General features: G+C 40.0%; 1 protein-coding gene across 1 annotated transcript in view; it reads left to right on the top strand.

Moving 5' to 3' along the window:
* The window catches only part of WARS2 (tryptophanyl tRNA synthetase 2, mitochondrial), a 90,890-nt gene that overhangs the window by 49,664 nt on the left and 21,155 nt on the right, over positions 1-20,071 (top strand). Inside the window, exon 3 of the mRNA XM_029948311.1 lies at positions 16,357-16,437. Within this exon, the coding sequence (XP_029804171.1) occupies positions 16,357-16,437 (81 nt within the window). The remainder of the gene's footprint in view (positions 1-16,356; positions 16,438-20,071) is intronic.

Here is a 20,071-nt window from a genome sequence, read left to right on the forward strand (position 1 = left end):
TGTATCTCATTAGTGCTTGTAACTCTGGAATTGTTTTTCTGTCCTGGGGTGAATTCAAACTGATGAATTCATACTGTTGACTACTCTGGTCATCAAGGATAGAATTTAGCAACCCGTGGTTTTGCATAATTCCATGTTGCTTTACTGGATATGCATTTGGAAGGCCTATTGGATAGTTCCCATTGTTCATTCTTTGTATAATAGCTCTTGAGAAGATTTGAGAGAACTGGCTGGGAAATTGGAAGACCATGTCCAGTCTCTTGAGTCCAAGCCAAGAAAGACTGCAGAGCAAAGCCAAAATATTTGACTCATATCGTCACTACGGACGAATCAGTTTATGCTTGGACAGGCAGATAGCCTGGACCAGAGACAGGGCACTTAAGAGACTCCCAGGCAAAGAAGATGAGAAATTTAACTTGATCATGCCCTCGTTACATAGCCACTCTAACGTTATGACAAATCCCCAACCCAAGAACAGTGTGTTACACATGTTTTGGCACATGTTAATGTGTACATGTATGGTGTGTGTTATACATGTGGATATCGCCTTCCTTGATCATAAACTTCAGACAATCATCTTTTTTTTTTTAAGAAAGAGAGCAAGAAAGAGAGAGAGAGAGACATCTCAGAAAAGAAAGGGCAGAAGGAGAGGGAGAGAGAATCTTAAGCAGGCTCCATGCACTGATGGGCTCGATCTCATGAACGTGAGACCATGACCTGAGCCAAAATCAAGAGTTGGACGCATAAATGACCGAGCCACCCAGGAGCTCCTGACAATCATCATTTTTATGTATGTTTTATCACCCACAAAACTTAGTATTATAATTCATAGTGACCATTTAAAAAATATGTAATAAGTGAACATCTTCAAAAAATAAATACATTTATCAGCTTCAAATGTGTTTCCAGCTTGGAGCTAATATGATAAAATAATAGAATCTGATCATTAAAATGTCCATAAAAGCACCTTACCTCAATTTCCTTCCTCACAGTTAGTCAGAAAGCCACATCACTTTTCAGATGCAATCTTGGACTGATCTAATTGTTTTAAGTATATAGATGAACTTGCTTATGTTGAGCAAATACCTGCCTCTCTATAATTCCCATCCATTCGTTTGACTTATGTTCTCTAAAAATACAGAATAAATCAACTCTGTCTTCCACAAGACTGCTCCTGAAATACTCAGAGCCCTTCGTGACACACTCTCGTTACCCTTCAGATCCTTACCCCATAGGTCTTCCCTTCTTTGAGCTAGTGCACCCCACCCTGCCCCGCCCCGCCCCAGGGAATAGTCTTTCTCTCTGAAACTGCCCTATTTCATGAAACAATGTATATTCAAACTCTTCACATCTGTCTCCAACATTATACTGCTGACCATCATCAGAACCACTTTTTAAGTTGCTTGATACATCTTCAGTTCACCTAAGCTGTTTTTGATACAAGCTCCCTTTTGATCCTTCTGTGATACTGTTTCTAAAAAAGCGTATTCCCAGTATCTGTTTCCATACTTTTGGAAGGCAAACATGCCTACGTCTCTACAAAGACTGCCTCTTCAAGTAATGTTTAAAATTAAAGGCTCATTTACAACCACACCCAGTACTTGCACTTTGAGCTCATACCCCCAGGAATGATCACGTTATAATTTTCCCTGCTCCCTTTTAAAGGATATTTGGCAGGGATGTCTGTAAGCATCTCAGATTTGCGCTAATTAAGCTCTCTTCTTCAACACAATACTTTGTTGTTCAAAATAGCCCTTGAAAGAGCGGCCCACAGTATGGGAGACTTTGTGAGAACTCCCTCATAAAGGAGGGATAATGAAAGGCACCTTCCTTGTGACTTTTTTATGGTATGTGATAAGCTCATTGGTTCCAGTCGTGGTTGTGGGTCAGAGAGAGCAGGTCACTGATGTCACCTCGACGGAGCCTCACAGTGCCTCTCCTCCCTTTCCGGACTGCAGCTCCCTCCGGGGAATTTGGGTGGCCTGCCAGCAGTATGTGAGGGAAGTACTCATCAGTTCGTCCCACAAAGACAGCATGGAAGACTTGCTCAGGTGTCTTTGTAACCTCAAGACATGGTTAGTCTCCGCCGTTTCCTTCTGTAATTCAGGCAACCAACCTTAGTACAACTGAGTGGATGGACTGGATATTTTATCAGGTTTTCTTCCCTTGTTTAAATATTTAATAAAGAACATTTTAAATATGTATAGAAGAGTAGGGAGAATAGTGTACCGTACCCTTCCTCCCCATTTACTACCATTTTGTCATCTGTCTCATCAAGGTTGTTTTTTGTGGTTGTTGAAGTGTTTTAAAGCAGGCAACACACATCATGGCCTTTCAGCCCCTGAATATTTCAGTGTGCCTCTCTGTAAACTGAGAATATTTTCTTACCTAACCACAATCCGTCATCACACCTAAAAAGCTAATGATAATTCCACGTGACCATCTAATATGTAGTCGATACTCAAATTATGCTGATTCTCCCAAAATGGCTTTTATACTTGGCATGCTTGAATAATGGTCCACATATTACATTTTTTTCCGTATCTTTTGATTTGTCATTCAAATTTTATTTTATTTCTCGTCAAGTTAACCCTCCACTTAAAAAGAATTAAACCCTTAGACTTCTTTATACTCCCACCTTTTTTATTACTTTGATATGTTAATCAGGTTTTTTTTATTTGCTATAAAATTCGCTCTTTTGAACCCAAAAATAAGCTTTGGGTTTTTTGTTGTTGTTGTTGTTGCTTTTTCTTTGCCCTAATGTATATTAGCTCATGTTTAGTGGTTCACAAAGTTGCTCATCACTGTTTTTAATAGTTGGAATGGAAACTATGCTTGCCTAGTGTCTAGACATCAGTTCCTCCGAACAGCCATAAAGCCTCTAGTCATCCATGGAGGATGACGGGAAGTTCCTCCTCATGCTTTATCTTGAAAGTATGAAGGCATGTATTGGATTTGCTTCTTAGAACCATTCTCAAGTAGAAGTATAATCGAACGAGCTAGTCTCCCTAACTACCTTGTTGTTATTCTAGACCTGTGGCCCCATATTTGCAGTGTTCTATTAGGTGTAAGACTCATCATGGTGTTCATGGTTTGTGTCTCACCTTCCAAAAACCAGTAATTAACTACTGTCTTTATCAATCTATGGAGTCTTCCATAAATGACGACTGAAAAGAAGATACTCATAGCATTTTTAGTATGCATAGCATATTTAGAAAAAAAATTGGAAGCCATGTTTTTTAGAAAACTAATATTTTTAAATATGTAGGATTTGAAAAGCTTTTTCATGTATATAACCTCTCTTTTGATCTTCAAAAGAACACATGAGTTAGACATTACTGTTCTTTCACAGGTGAATATATTAAAGTATGAAAATGTCCAATAAATTATAAAATGTCTTCAGAATCATCTCTGAGAGGTGCCTTATACTTAGTAAATGTTTAACAAATATATCTTCTTAATTTGTCCTTCGGTCATAGGGGTAGCAAACCCAGGACTCTTTTTTTCCTCCTAGGGCACCACTTTCAGAAGGTATTCTTGTGGGAGAGAACCTTATTCTGCACCCACCGTCCTTTGCCTTGGTAGCTGGCGGCAGGGGGGCAGCGGGGAGTCAGAGCTGAGCTCGGTCCTCACTTTCCTCGTCTACACAGTCACATCGCCCTCCCACTCCTGCCCTCATAGCAGTCCATTCCCCGCACTGTCGCCGTGGTCATCTTCCTACGTCAGATACCTTAGCACCTCTCTCCTATCCTCAGGTCAAAATTTGAAACTCAATTTCTAGAAAGTCCTTCAAGAACAAGACCCCTGATATATATTTATAAAATATACTTGTGTGTTTTATATTTATGTTATAAAATATATTTATATACATTATATTTATTATAAAAATGAAATCTATAATTTATATATGTAATGGGATATTATTCAGTCATAAAAAGGAATGAAATCTTGCCATCTGCAACAACATGGATAGATGTAGAGGCATATAATGCTGATCGAAATAAGTCAAGGAAAGACATACTATATGATTTTACTTATGTGGAGTTTAAGAAACAAAACAAATGAGGAAATCAAAAAAAGAGAGACAAATAAAATATCAGACTCTTAATTATAGAGAAGAAGCCAGTGGTTACCAGAAGGGATGGGACAGAGGGATGGGTGTAATAGATGATGTGCATTAAGGAATGTACATGTGATGAGCACCAGGTGATGTGTGTGAAGTGTTGAGTCGCCGTATTGTACGCATGAAACTAACATTACACTATCGGTTAACTATCCTAGAATTAAAATGAAAAACTTAAAAAAAAAAAAGAATGAGGGGCGCCTGGGTGGCTCAGTCGGTTAAGCCTCTGACTCCAGCTCAAGTCATGATCTCACATTCATGGGTTCGAGCCCCGTGTCAGGCTCTGTGCTGACAGCTCGGAGCCTGGAGCCTGCTTTGGATTCTGTGTCTCCCTCTCTCTCTGCCCCTCCCCACTCATGCTCTGTCTCTCTCTGTCTCAAAAATAAATAAAACATTAAAAAGAAGTTTTTTTTAAAGAATGAGGTCCCCTAAGACCAGGTTGTTTTTGTTCAGATGATCTGATTAACTTTTACTAATAAGTCTTTAAAGCAAGAGTTGGGGGAGGTTTTGATTTTATTTTGAGAAAATTTGATAAATCAGTTCTTAACTTACAAAGCAGATAACTTAGAGATCAGTTGTCCATTTAACAAGGATTTTTGTTAGTTCCTTTCTTTGGGTGTTTTATAATGCATTCAAGCATTTAATTGACCATTAATTATGTAACCAAGAAGGTAGGGATTTAGAAAACAATTATACTTAAAGCCAATGCCAGCTAAAATTAGATATAACTTCATTCCCCTCCCCACACACAGTTATTTACAAGTAAAATTAAGAATTTGGGGGGCATGTGGGTGGCTCAGTTGGTTGAGTGACTGACTCTCAGTTCTGGCTCGGTCTGGCTCAGAGTTCATGTGATCGAGCCCCAGGTCAGCCTCTGCACTGATAGCACGGAGCGTGCTTGGGATTCTCTCTCTCCCTCTCTCTGTGCCTCCCCTGCTCATTCCCGTGCTCTCTTTCTTTCTCTCCCAAAATAAATAAATAAACTTAAAAAAAAGAATTTTGGAATTGCCAACTAGAGAAAAATATTTTTTTAATTATATAATGTGCTCTTTTCATGAAATATCCATTGTCTTAAGCAAAGTACTTGGAGCTAAATATAAAGATTCATTCTCCAGGTGCTATTGTACATGGGAGTAAGTTCTAGCAATCATTTGAAGTAGGGAAGGAATTTAGCTGTGTTATAATGCTTATTTTACCAATAATTTTCGTCTCCAATCCTTTGCATTCTTTCTCAGCAGTGTGACTGAAACAATTTAGACGTATTGAAGATTTTTCTCATTATTTTCTTTTTCTTTCTCTCCCACTGGCCTCTAGTCATGGTACTTCCCCTAAAATATGTTTGCCATATGTGGGGAATTTTACAGAGCCTCTCCTCTGAAAGGTGTGTGTGTGTGTGTGTGTGTGTGTGTGTGTGTGTGTGTGTGTGTGTGTGAGAGAGAGAGAGAGAGAGAGAGACTGAGAAGGAGAGAGAACAAGCAAGCCCACTTGTGTGTGTGCTTGGCAGAGGTTTCCATCCCAGTGCCAAAGTCAATGGTCTTTTATTTCCAGCAGCCTGAGTGCATATCCAATCTGATTCCCACAGCTGTCTCTGGGGGGCACCTCACCACATCTTTAGTTGTTACTTTCCTTGTGAACTAATCACCCTACAGATGGAAGATAAAAGCTGGAGTGCCTAGCTTCAGGCTCTGGCTTTCTGCCAAAGCCAGGAGACGAGGACAGTGTTTGGCCAGCAGACATCAGGTTACGGAGCGCCTCCTGCACCATCCAGGGGAGACTTGAGGGGAAGAGCGGACTCTGCAGCTTTGGAATGTGGCTTCTGTCTCTAATGAGAGCTAGGTTTTGTTTTCCAGGAAACTAAAATCAAGAACAATAATAATTAAGGATAGTAAATAATAACCAAGCTCTCACACGTATCCTGGCTCACTGTGTACGAACAACAGGTGTACCTGACCCGCTGGCCCTCATCTCAGAGGTGTGGGACCCCCAGCACCTAAACTTGAACAGTCTCATGTTTTCACTTATCCCGGTAATTTTGGAAGCCTATTTGATAACACATATTCATAGGCGTTAAACTTGCAGAGCTGTTAGGCTACCAACAACAGGTGCAACATACAAGTCAGAAAGGAAGTAGGGGCCCCTGGCTGGATCAGTCAGTAGAGCACGCAACCCTTGAGCTCAGGGTTGTGAGTCTGAGCCCCATATTGGGTGTGGAGATCACTTATGTACATTAAATACATTTTTTAAAAAAGAAAGGAAGCAAATAAGCATCCCTATAGATTAATGGACTTGAGGAAGTGATTTGTAAAATTCCCATTACCTCTAACATTTCTAGGGAGAGAGACAAAGGAGCTGAATGGCTCATGGTATAAATAATAGAAGTTAGGGAAATTGTACAACCAAGCTACTCATGTATTTCTTTCTCTAAGAAGTTTCCACTGGTAACACTTCCCACTTCCTTGCCTGGAGCTACACACTGTGTGACGTGATGAGCAAGCTACGGTCATTTTGCTGCCTCCGTCTGGACCCCAGGATTCAGTTGTATCTTAATGATACTTTCGAGAGAAGTTCTATTTTACTGTCATAGCAATAGTGGAAAAAGTACAGGTTTTGCATCCAGATATAGTTGGCCTGAGTCTCACTGTTGTCACATGCTGGGCAAGTTCTCTGAACCCCTGTTTTAATGTCTGTCACAGGGATATTTAAATAATATGACATATCCTACCTGGTAAATGCCAACTTTCTTTCTTGCCCTACCCCACTGCACAGAATACTGCTCCCACTCAGGCTTCTTGGTACTCTGAAGACTTAAGGGTGGCATGGAATTGGAAAGGGCAGATTACATTAATGACAGGTGCCTATCTTTGTATTCAATAATAAAATGTGTACTGAAAAGTTTATTGTTGAAGGTTTTTGGGGAGCTTCTTAAGAAGTAGTTCAGGGGTGGGTGCCTGGATGGCTCAGTCGATTGAGTGTCTGACTTCGGCTCGGTCATGATCTCACGGTTCATGGGTTTGAGCCCCGTGTCGAGCTTTGTGCTGACAGCTCAGAGACTGGAGCCGGCTTCGGATTCTGTGTCCCCCGCTCTCTGCCCCTCCCCCACTCATGCTCTGTATCTCTCTGTCTCAAAAATAAATAAAACATTTAAAAAGTTCTAAAAAACAAAATACATATGTACACACATAATACATATACGTAATAAGCAATACATTTTAGATGAGGATGAGTTTTAATTCAACCTCAGGCTGATAGAAGCTGTTTATTTAGCCTTGGAAATATTGGACTAAAAGAATGTATCAAAAAAAATCCAAATGTATACACATAAATACTGACTGTTGAGGAGAACGAGTGGAAGTTTATCGTTGATAATGTAAATCTTAACCCAAACTTATGAGACCTGATTCCTGGGAAGATAATGTTTATACGGGAAATCATAAAATCCTGAGGGACACTGAAGGTATTTTAGACATTTGATCCAGTATGTACTGAGCCAGCTAATTGCCTGAACAGGATTGATTGGTATCTAGCAGCTATGGCTTTGGGAACCATGGTATTCTGTATTTCTTTTTGTTAATTAGATATTGTTACAGAGAATAGTGTAACAAACATTCATGTTTCCAATAGCAAGGGTGAATATTGTTAACATTTTGTCATACTTGCTTGACTTTCTTTTTTTAATGTTTGTTTATTTTTGAGAGAGAGAGAGCGAGCACAAGCAGAGGAAGTGCACAGAGAGGGAGACACAGAATCTGAAGCTGGCTCCAGGCTCCATGCTGTCAGGACAGAGCCCGACGTGGGGCTCGAACCCATGAGCTGTGAGATCATGACCTGAGCCGAAGTCAGATGCTTAAACGACTGAGCCACCCAGGCGCCCCTATAATTATTTTTTTAATATAAGAAAGCCAAGGGGCGCCTGGGTGGCTCAGTCAGTTAAGCAGCCGACCTCAGCTCAGGTCATGATCAAAGGTCATCAGTGGTATAGATTGTGTTTAAAATCATGATTATTGGGGTGCTTGGGTGGCTTAACTGTTTGAGCGTCCGACTCTTGATTTAGGCTCAGGTCATGATCTCACGGTTTGTGAGTTCAAGCCTTGCATCAAGGCTTAGTGTGGAACCTGCTTGGGATTCTCTCTCTCCCTCTCTCTCTGCCCCTCCTCCCACTCATGCTTTCTCTCTCTGTCACTCTCTCTCAAAATAAATATATAAACTCTTTAAAAAACCCTGATTGTATCTAAAGCCATATTATGAGATGAAATTACAAAAAGTGAGTGTAGAAAAGAATAGAGGTATGAAATCAAGGACGAAAGCCTGGGTGTCTGCAATATTAAGACAATATTAATATAATAGTAATGGTTTATTCTAGCCACTACCCTTGCTGGCAGTGGTGGGCGGGTACAGTGGAGCAGTCGAGCTAAAAACCTGATCAGAATGGGTTGAAATGAGAGGGATGTCTCAACCAAACACAGTGGCAGCTCTGGTAGCTTTATCTTTCTTCATTGATGAGAACCCAGTCTCCGCACTAACCAGTTTGAAAGGATCTCCAGTTTGCTTTGACTTAGGGGCTTTTCCTGTATGGAGGAAAAGAGAGATCACACTAAATCTGGATTCCTGTGATGATGTTATCTTTATTGCCACAAAATAATTGCTGATGGCTCAAGGGATAGTTGTGATAAACTGTACCTGCATAGTTATTTAAACTGTTTATTGAGATATACCATACAATTCATTCATTGAAAGTGTAAGTTTAATTGGAGTGCCCGGCTGGCATCTGACTCTTGATTTCAACTCATGTCATGATCTCATGGTTCATGAGTTCAAGCCCTGCGTTCAGTTCTGTGCTGACAGTGCAGGGGCTGCTTGGGATTCTCTCTCCTTCTCTGTCTCTCAGCCCCTCCCCCACTCATGCTCGCCTTCTCTCTCTCTCTCAAAAATAAAATAAATTAAAAAAAAATAAAGTGTAAGTTTAATGGCCTTCAGTATATTTCCAGGTTTTGCATCCATCACCACCATCAATTTTAGAACACGCTGTTGCTCTAGAAAGAAACCTGGTGTCCATTGCCCTCTCTGCCCACTCCCTGGCACCCAGCCCCCTACCTTGTCTTCTGTGGGTTTGCTTCTTCTGAACATTTCATACAAGGGGAATCATATGGTATGTGTTATTTTGTGATTGGTTTCTTTCATTGAGCATAATGTTTTCAATGTTTATCCATGTTTTAGCAGTTTTTATTATTGAGTAATATTCCACATTTTGCTCATTCATCAGTCAGCAGACATATGAGTTGTTTCCATTTGTTAGCTATTGTGAATAATGCCGCCATGAGCATTTGTGTCAAGTTTTTCGTATGGATTTATGTTTTCAGTTATCTTGATGTAAACCTAGGAGTGAAATTGCTAGTCATAGGGTAAGTCCACACCTCACATTCTGAGGGACTGTTAAACTGTTTTGAAAGTGGCTTCATTGCTTTGTACGAGAATCCGACCACCAACGTATAGGGATTCCAAGTTTTCCAGTTCCTTTCTAATACTTGTGATTGTCTGTCTTTTTTATTTTAACTATCCTAGTGAGTGTGAAGTGGTATCTTAATGTGGTTTTCATTTATCTTTTCCTAATGACTAATGATATTGCATCTTTTTCTGTGCTTATTGGCTATTTATCTTCTTTGGAGAAATATCTTTTCAAATCCTTTGCTCATTTTTTAATTGGATTTATTTGACTTATATGGTTGAGTTATAAACGTTTTTTTTTAATATTCAGGATACAGTTCCCTTACCAGATGTATGATTTGCAAATATCGTCCCCATTTTGTGAATCCTCTTTCACTTCCTTAATGGTTTCATTTGAAACACAAAAGTTATTAATTTTGATGAAGTCCAGTGTGTTGATTGTTTTTTCTTTTGTTCCTTATGCCTTTAGTGTCTAGCTAACAAACCACTGCTTAACCCAAGGTCATGGAGATTTATGCCTATGTTTTTTTCTAAGCATTTTATAGTTTTGGCTGTTGCATTTAGGTCTGTGATCCATTTTAAATTGATTTTTATAGATGGTGGGAGGTTCGGGTCCAGTATCATACTTGTGCACATAAACATTGCATGTAGATATTAACTTATCCCACTACCATTTGTTAAAAGACTATTCTTTGCCCCATTAAATTGTCTTGGCACCCATGGTGAAAATCAAGACTGTAGTTGTGTGGATTTACTTCTGGGCTCTCAATTCTGTTGGTCTGTATATTCCATCCTTACACCAGTACTGCACTGTTAAATTACTGTAGTATCACATTGACGGATGTTTGGCTATTAAACCAAGCTTGCCTTTCTGGAACGAATCCCACTTGATCATGTTGTGTAATTGTATATGTTGCTGGATTTGGCTCATTGGTATTTCGTCAAGGATTCTTGCATTGGTATTCATAAAGGTCTGTGGCCGTCTTTTGTCGCGATGCGTTTGCCCGGCTTTGGTATCAAGATAGTACTGACGTCCTAGAAGGAGAAGGGAGGCTCGCCCTCCATTTTTTATTTTCTGGAAGAGATTATGAAGAATTGGTTATTTGTTGTTTGTTGTTTTAATGTTTGTAAGAATTCTCCAGCGAAATCCCTCACACACTTAGGGTTCATTTTTTTTTAATGAAAAAAAGTAAACTTCATCATTAATATTTTTATTGTAGGGTTCATTTTTATCATTACTCTCTGTGTGTTGACTTTTCTGGAGTTCTTCTGTGAAGTCTGTCTTCGCTGCCATGTTTGGCCACCACAGTCTCTGTTGGGTTAATTAGTGTTCAGGTAAAAATTAAACAGACATTCCCGAATGCCTTGATCCTGTATTTTGGACCCTTTGCTGAGGGGATAATACAGGGCATCAAGGTGAGGTGGAGGTGAAAGATTAGGGTCTCTTCTGGACAAATGCATAGCCATACACGTGAGTGTATTTTTTCAGATGCCCACGAATATGTCAAATCTTTCCAAAGCATCCCACGGGTGTATCATTTCCCAGCTCTTTCCTTTAAACGTTTAGCTGTCCCCTTGTTTTACCCTCCTGGTATCTGCACGTCAGGCAGCTGCAATATTAAATCATTGCTGCTGATTATTTCTGGAAAATATCCTACAGATACTGTTTTTTCCAACTGAGTGGGAACAGCAAGCCCTGCCCATGAGGTTTTCCCACAGAGCTGTCAGACGCTCAAGCAGTGACAGTTGTGCTCAGATAGATGCAAATTGACTTTTTGAGAAGCTCTAAATCCCATCTTCCCCTTCCAGTGGCTGCTAGGCTACTGGTTTTCAGAGCCTCCCCAAACATGGGGCAAGGATGAGGGGAATAGGGTGAGTTAAAATGCCACACAACTGTTCTCCTGAGATTCAGATAGTTTTCTTAAGTATTCTTCCCTTTATGGTCAACCTTTGGTTACTTTTCCAGAATTCTATAAAAATTGACTTGGACAATCTGTGCTAGAGTTCTTGTTGCTTTTATGGAGAAGCAGATCTCAGAGGGTATTACTCTGCCATTCCGGAGTTCCTCCGCCTTGTTTTAGACACCAAAAATTGTAAGCAATCCAAAGGCCCACCTATCGGAGAGATAAATTGTGGTATACTCATATGATGGAATACTGTAACAGTGAGGATGATTGAACAATTGCATTCAACAACATGGATGAATTTCATAAATGTAATGTTGAGTGAAATACCACAGATTTTAATTTCATCTTATTCAAGAACAAATGTAGGTTTGCTGGCCTTTTATCTATTTTCGCAAGCTGAACATGCCCACGAACTTGTACCCAGAATGTTCTTCCTGCCCCTTTCTAAATATCCTGTTTTTAAAACTTGAAATCATTTGAATTATTTAGTATATACTTTTTGGTGTCTGGCTTCTTTCACTCAACATTATGTTTATGAAATTCATCCATGTTGTCGAATGTAATTGTTCCTTCATCCTCACTGTTACAGTATTCCATTGTATGAGTATTCCACAATTTATCCTGTGTACGTGGGCATTTGGATTGCTTACAATTTGGGGTTGTTACAGTGCATTCTTGCACATATATTTTTGCTAACATATGTACACATTTTTGTTAGATATATGCCTAGAAATGGAACAACTGAGTCGTTTGTTATATGAATGTTAACTGTGGATGCAGTCAGTTTTCAGAGTTGCTATACTAGTTTACAATCTCACAGTAATGAAAAGTATTTTATTTACTCACTATTCTTGCCATACTTGGGATTATTTGACTTTTTCATTTTAATCATTCTCATGAGTATGTATGGGGTCACATTATGACTTGAATTTGAACTTAATGCATTTGGCCCATTCTTATGGTGTTATCTGCTTTTGTCTAATCAATTTGTGGAAATCCTTTACATATTCTGTATACCAATATATTCTGTGTAGGTTTATAAATATCTCTTTCCACTCTGTCACTTGCCTTTTCCTTCTTTTTTTAAAAGTTTATTTATGGGGCACCTGGGTGACTCAGTTAAGCATCCAGCTTCAGCTCAGGTCTAGATCTCATGGTCTGTGCGTTCAAGCCCCACATCAGGCTCTGTGCTGACCGCTAGCTCAGAGCCTGGAGCCTGCTTTGGATTCTTTATCTCCCTCTCTCTCTCTCTGACCCTCCCCTGCTCACACTGTCTCTCTCTCTCTGTCTTTCAAAAATAAATAAAAAACATTTAAAAATTTTTTAAAAATTAAAAGGTATATTTAAAATAAATAAACTTTATTTTTGAAAGAGAAAGAAAGTACAAGTGAGGGAGGGGCAGAGAGAGAGAGAAAGAAAGAGAGGCAAAGAATCCCAAGCAGGCTCCACACGATCAGTGCAGAGCCTGACGCAGGGCTCGAACTCCCAACATGAGAGCATGACCTGAGCCTAAACCAAGAGTCGGACATTTAACCAAATGAGCCACCCAGGCACCCCTTGTCTTTTCCCTCTTTCCCTCTTTAAATAAATGGTAGTGTTTGATAAAGAGGAGTTATTAAGCTTGATGTAGTTTAATTTATCAATGTTTTTTGTTTTACGTTTAATACTTTTTGGATCCTCTTAAGATTTTCTTGCTGGCTAACGGAAATCAAATGCAATCAACTGATTTCGTTTTTCTCTGCAAATTTTTAAGAAAACCTACAATTTATGCGAAACATTTTAGTCTACCTTGAAGAACAGCATTGCTTTCCCAAGAATGTATTTTATAAACGGGGTTGTCCTCTTTCATTCACAAAAGCATCCACAAAACATCAAGCCTTAGGATTTTTTGTTCTTTCCTATCAAACCCAGCAATTCCACTGAGTATATTTCTGATCCCATATTGTTTCTGCTCACCCGTCCTCTGTTTTCAGAAATAACAGAGCCTATTAGATGTGAAATTCTCTAACTTTCTGCTCTCCACTCCTATCCCATAAAATAGATTCTTATCTGTATCTATTTCCCCTCCTCCTGCTTCTGAGGAAGGCATTTCATAGAAAATGGGTCTACCCCACCTTAGAAAACAAAATAAAGTTTTTATTCTCTAACCCTCACTAGTTATTCCCATCTCTCTCCTCCCTTAAAGAAGGAACATTTTACATATGTGATATAATTGCACGGACCTAAATATACCCATACAATGAGTGTGTGTACTACTGGTGAAATCTAAACAGGGTAGATGGATTGTATCCAGTTCAGCTTCCTGGGTGTGATATTGCAGTTTAGTTATGCAAGATGCTGCCATTGGGGGAAATTGAGTGAAGGTATATTGGGTTGCACTGTCTTATTTTTTACAGCTATATGTGAATCTACAATTATCTCAAAATAGAAACTTAAAACAAAAGTCTTTCTGAAACCTATCCATAAGAGTAACTACCATTTATTGAGTGCTTGCTGTGTGCTAGGTACTGTTCTCAGCACTGTCAGGCGGATACTGTTGCTAACCTCAGTTTGTAAACTACAGAACAGACACAGAGTGATCAAGTCACTAACACCGGGTCACCCAGCTCATACGTGGCGGAGCTTTGCATGCAGACCTGGGCAACCACGATGTGAAGGGAGAGCTGCCACCACTCTGCCACACTTCTTGTGTACCTGCCTTCCTATCCTGCCGCCTTGTCACACTTCAACCCACCCCTCCAGAATTTAGCTTCCCTCCCAGTCACTCGGCTGAAACTGCTCTGCCTGGATCACCAAGTCTGTTACTAAATCGAATGGATTCTTTTGAGCCCTTACCTTGCTCCCTGCAGCCTTTGATACTGTTCATGCACTCAGCCAGTATTTATCGAGCACAGGGTACCAGACTCTGCTTTACTGCTACGGCCCAAGGATGGATGCATCTTTACTTGTTACAATTCAGGGATCAGATTTTTCGGTCCCTGCTGACTTGCTTGTGGGTGGTCAACAAGCCACCTTCCGTGTTCCATGCTGTTATTTTTCTGTGGCTAAAACAGACCAAATTGTTGTTTTGTTTGTTTCACAGCATTTCATGGGAATTACTATATTTAGATACCATTTTCACTTCTCCCCAGACAGAAATCTGAACCTTCCCAAGCAGTTGTCATGAATATGGATAAATTAAGAGATCCAAATCCTGAAAGGGATTGCCCCTTCTTATATAATTATTAATGATAAATTATTGATATGTTATAAATGATCATGAAAATTGCCTTTGACGTTTTACTTCTCTGTTTCTGCATAAGAATAGTTTGGATTCACTATTCTTATGCCCCCTTACATGGAAATATCAGGAAGATCTCTATATAATACTAAGTAGGTTTCATTCCATATGTTCAAATAAAAAAGTTACTCCAAGGAAAATACTTGATTTCATGAAGATGTGGTGGTACCTTTTTGCATATCACCAAAACTGAGCATTTAAGGCCGACTTGAAGCAAATGAGTCATCTTGTCTCTTTCTACATATGCATGGTTATTTTCTATATTTGCATCGCTTTCCCTAATTCAGTAAAGGAGAAAAAAAATTTTTCTCCTACTTCTTCATGCCAGGAAAACAAGTCTTGTTTTATTAGTTCTAATGGGAATGTGTTTTGCTTGACAATTGGAAGCAACTACAATCCTCTTGCCTGTTTTTGTCTGTTAGCTGTTTGTTTACAGCTGCAGTTAGCAATTTGCTGGGACAGTGCTGTTCTCACTGAAACCCAAATGCCTCTTGGAAGAAAGATGACGGATTCAGCCCCATGACTTGCAAAACTTTAAAAGCAATTCCTTGTCAAACATGTGAAAAACAACTCTTCTCTCTCCCTGACTCGAGGAAACAAATGAGAAACTATCTTGCACCAGATGGTGATTCCTTGCTGGTAAAATAGGTCTGGGCTGCCTTGGTTCCATTCTTTCATATTCCCTTTGCAAAACCCACAAAGAACACATTTGGGGCCACTTTGCAGAGTTGGCAACAGTCTCTGCTTTTTAAGGAAATCATATGGACACCAAAAAAAAGAAAAAAATCCACAATGGATAAAGGGTTCAGAATCCCCCCGAGTCCAGAAATGGGATACTTAGCCCTTAAATTCTCGGTCATCAGTTCAAACCTGGCCTGGACCCAGGAATCATCCCGTCTGTTGCCAGGTTCGGTTACTTGATTAAATTTGGTTAAAACAAATTGAGAAAAGGTTATATTTTCTTGTTGACTAGACCTCTTTTTAAAAAGAGGGTGGAAGAGGAGGGGAGGAAGACAAGGAGGAGGAGAGGGAGAAGGAGACAAAAATGGAAACTGTAAAAAAAAATAAAAATAAATAAAAATAAACATAAGAAAAACCTTTGGAATGATGAAGTGATTACCAAATTTCAAATTATTCCAGGTCTAAATGATTCAATCACTAATTTTGAGGCCAGTACTTTTCTCTCCTAATACTATTTACATGTAAGGTATTATAGTTGCTTTCACCTATTTATAAGTTATTTAAAGAGGATTTGAATGTGTGTGTGTGTGTGTGTGTGTGTGTGTGAGAATTTCCTTGGCTTTCTAAAGATGGAAGGCTGCCTTGGAACCCTTTCCCTGACGTCCAAGCAGAGTCTGGCTGTCACTTGTTAGGGATGTCGTGAAGATTTAAACACTGGAATAGTAATTGTATTGCTTAGTTCTGAAAATTTCTTCTTCATCATCTGTTATCTTGTGTATTATGGATCAGCTTCTTTTGCCTGTCATTTTTAAAATTACCTTGATATGGGGTATTTTCAGTCACTTGGCAATGCCTGTTTGGTTTTGCCTTATGTGCAAGAAAACATTGACCACCTTTGCTAATGTTCTGTTTTATTTCTTTAGGTGCCTGAACACACACAGTTGAGTTGGATCCTTACCTGCCTAGTCAGACTGCCCCGGTTACAGCATTTACACCAGTGGAAGGTAAACACCAGTGATCTGGTTATTAATTAAGAAGGAAGTCCAAGTCCCCAGTGTAGCTATTTTTTCTTTCTCTGGTTTATTTTTTGTGTTCAGCTCTGGAATCCTCAGTTTACTGGCCTCCCTGGTCTGTCACTCACTAGTGACTAGAACAGCATTTTAACCTCCCTGCCTCAGGGTCCTAAATGTAAAAGGGTTCTCCAAAATTCCAATGTAAAAACAGGATGGGAGCACCGGTGTGGTTCAGTCGGTTGAGCATCTGACTTGGGCTCAGGTCATGATCTCATGGTTAGTGGTTCAAGCCTTGTACCAGGTTCTGTGCTGACAGCCCAGAGCCTTGAGCCTGCTTCAGATTCTGTGTCTCCCTCTCTCTCTGCCCCCCTCCCTGCTTGCGCTCTGTCTCTGTCTCTGTCTCTCAAAAATAAATAAACATTTGGGGTGCCTGGATGGCTCAGTCAGTTAAGTGTCGACTTCAGCTCAGATCATGACCTCATGGTTCGTGGGTTCAAGCCCCACATCGGGTTCTGTGCTGACAGCTCAGAGCCTGGAGTCTGTTTCAGACTCTGTGTCTCTCTCTCTGTCTGCCCCTCCCTTGTTCGCACTCTGTCTCTCTCTGTCTCAAAAATAAATAAACATTAAAAAAAACTTTTAATAAAAAACAGGATAAAAATATCCAGCTTACTAACTATTTGATCTTATCTGTGTATATTGAATCAGAGTGATCTTTGGACAGATTTGGTAATGACTTTGAACCCACCGCATTATAATTAACAGACAGCCGCAATTTCTGGATTACTGGCCTCTGATGCTGCCTTCCTTCGCCGCTGTACTTACCCGACAGTCAGGCGCGAATGCTTCCATTGTGGGGAGAAGAACCAACATATTTTATTGAACATTTAAACAAATTGCCTCCAGGAAACAGTTCAAACCCACAGAAAAATTAAGGCTGTACTTTTTCTAGGAAGTTCAACTGAGAAAGATAAATTGGATAGTTCATAGTACTGCACTCCCACTTACTTTTGCAGTTGGATGACCTGAGAACAGGTAACCCCACATACATCACCACTGAGTTTCAGTTTCAACCTTTTTTCCAGCGTATTTTTGGGGCCATTGGTTTCTTCAAAAGCTAGTTCAGAAACCTCCATGTGAGTCGCAGAGAGAATCAGAGCTTTCACGTAGCCGCAGCTAGGGGTGTCTAGGTGGCTCGGTTGGTTGAGCGACCAACTTGAGCTCAGATTGTGATCTCACGGCTCGTGAGTTCAAGCCCCGTGTCGGGCTCTGTGCTGACAGCTCAGAGCCTGGAGCCTGCTTCAGATTCTGTGTCTCCCCCTCTCTCTGCCCCTCCCCTGCTCATGCTCTGTCTCTCTCAAAAATAAATAAACATAAAAAATAAAATAATAAAATAAAAAATAAAGTGGCCGCACCTAAATAAGAGGTAGTGTTAAAACTGCAGAATCATTGCCTGCCAGGAATTAGAAACAAAATTTTATAACATTCTCTACCATATCTTGATTTTAGGCAATATTTTCCCATTTGATCATAATCCTCGAAATGGAATACTGCATTCCTTTTTATAAGAACTGAATACTAATTTAATGGGAAATATCCCCACTTTAAAATCATTGTCTGAGGACCTACTGATAACACATTACTAGTGAACACACATGCGGGTTTCCCCCATTACCCAAAACAAGGGCATTCCTCGGAAATGCTTCTCAAGCCACAGTGGAATAGAACCAGGAAGCAGGTACTACTTCATGAAGGTGAAAATCCTCTTCCGATTCCTTTCAGTATCAAGAGCAAGCACTAGTATAGGTCTTTTGCAAAAGCAAAGTGGTATATGGAGAACTTCCGGATAGTCCGGGATATTTTATTTGTGGGGGGAGATATGGATTTCAAATGGCAGCCGTATCCTAGAGCCTGTTACTACCTTCTCCAGTCATTCCTTCATTAACAAGTACTGTCAAGTCTCATATCACACTAGGTGCTACAGTCACAGCAGCCAACAGGATGGATGGACACAGCCACTCTCATGAGGCTTGTCATCTACTTGGGCAGAGATAATTACACGAGCAATCAAAGTGTGCACAATCATCAGAAGGATGTAAGAGCACCTAGCCTGGTTTTGGTTAGGGGGGAGAGTAGGGCAGAAAGGTGGGGTCAAGGTTGCTTGAGGTCAGGGTTATTTGAAAGATTCTACAAGGGGTAACACAGATGTAAGGCATCTGGGGCACATAATAGACACTCAATAAATAGTGATGCCCTCCACATCTCCCCCCTCCTTTGTAATTTCAAGATCTACCATTCTAACATAGAAAGACTATAAAGTCTAATGCAATAGCAGTTTTTAAAAATTGGGTTCTTTTCCCATTTGCTCCTTTCCAAATTAAACTTTCATTCTCTTTACCCAGCAATCACTGCACACTGGGCTTTATAATGGACATTGTAATTAAGAGATGTACTGAGAAAATTAAAAAAAATAAATAAAAATAAATAAACAAAAAAGAAAATACAAGTAGTTTATTATTATTGGAACAAAAAATATGACAGAAATGAGATATGAACAGAATTCTGAGGACAAACTGCAAAATTTATTTTATGCTATATTAAAAGAATGTCTTCAGAATTAATTTTTTCATAAACTGTGTATTCTTCTTATCACATACAATTTTATTAGTTTAAAGAGTGATTTCCACTTCCTGCCCCACCAATTTTTTAACATGGTAACTTCACATCTTGGGCCTTGGTCTGTTCTGCTGTTAAATATTAAAAAGTAAAACTTTGGCTATTTCTACATAAAAAAAAATTAGGGACACCTGGCTGGCTCAGTCATGAGTTCAAGCCCTACATTGGACATAGAGCTTACATTAAATAGAAATGTGGGCTGCCTGGGTGGCTCAGCCAGCTAAGCATCCAACTCTTGCTTTTGGCTCAGGTCATGATCTTGCAGTTTGTGGGATCAAGGCCCACATCAGGTTCTGTGCTGATAGCACAGAGCCTGCTTGGGATTCTCTCTCTCCCTCTGTCTCTCTGCCTCTCTCCCATTCGCACACACACACACTTTCTTGCTCTCTCTCAAAATAAATAAACTTTAAAAAATAAAATAAAAATACTTTATTAAGAAAATAAATAATTTAAATTTTTTTCTGCTTTTTATTTATTTTTGAGAGACAGAAAGAGACAGCATGAACAGGGGAGGGTCATAGAGGGAAGGAGACACAGAGTCTGGAGCAGGCTCCAGGCTCTGAGCCAGCTGTCAGCACAGAGCCCAGCGCACAGGGCTCGAACCCACGAACTGCGAGATCATGAGCTGAGCCGAAGCCGGATGCTTAGCCAACTGAGCCACCCAGACTCAAAAAGAAGTCAGAATTGGAGTTATCATTACAGTTATGAATGGAAATGTTTACAGTAAGAAGAAAAGAGGGGCGCCTGGGTGGCTCAGTCAGTTGGGCGTCCGACTTCGGCTCAGGTCATGATCTCGCAGTTTGTGGGTTCGAGCCCCGCGTCAGGCTCTGTGCTGACGGCTAGCTCAGAGCCTGGAGCCTGTCTTCAGATTCTGTGTCTCCCTTTCTCTCTGACCCTCCCCTGCTCACGCTGTCTCTCAAAAAAAAAAAAAAAAAAAAAAACACTAAAAAAG

Source organism: Suricata suricatta, chromosome 8 (assembly GCF_006229205.1).
Source record: "Suricata suricatta isolate VVHF042 chromosome 8, meerkat_22Aug2017_6uvM2_HiC, whole genome shotgun sequence".
NCBI classification, from domain to species: Eukaryota; Metazoa; Chordata; class Mammalia; order Carnivora; family Herpestidae; genus Suricata; species Suricata suricatta.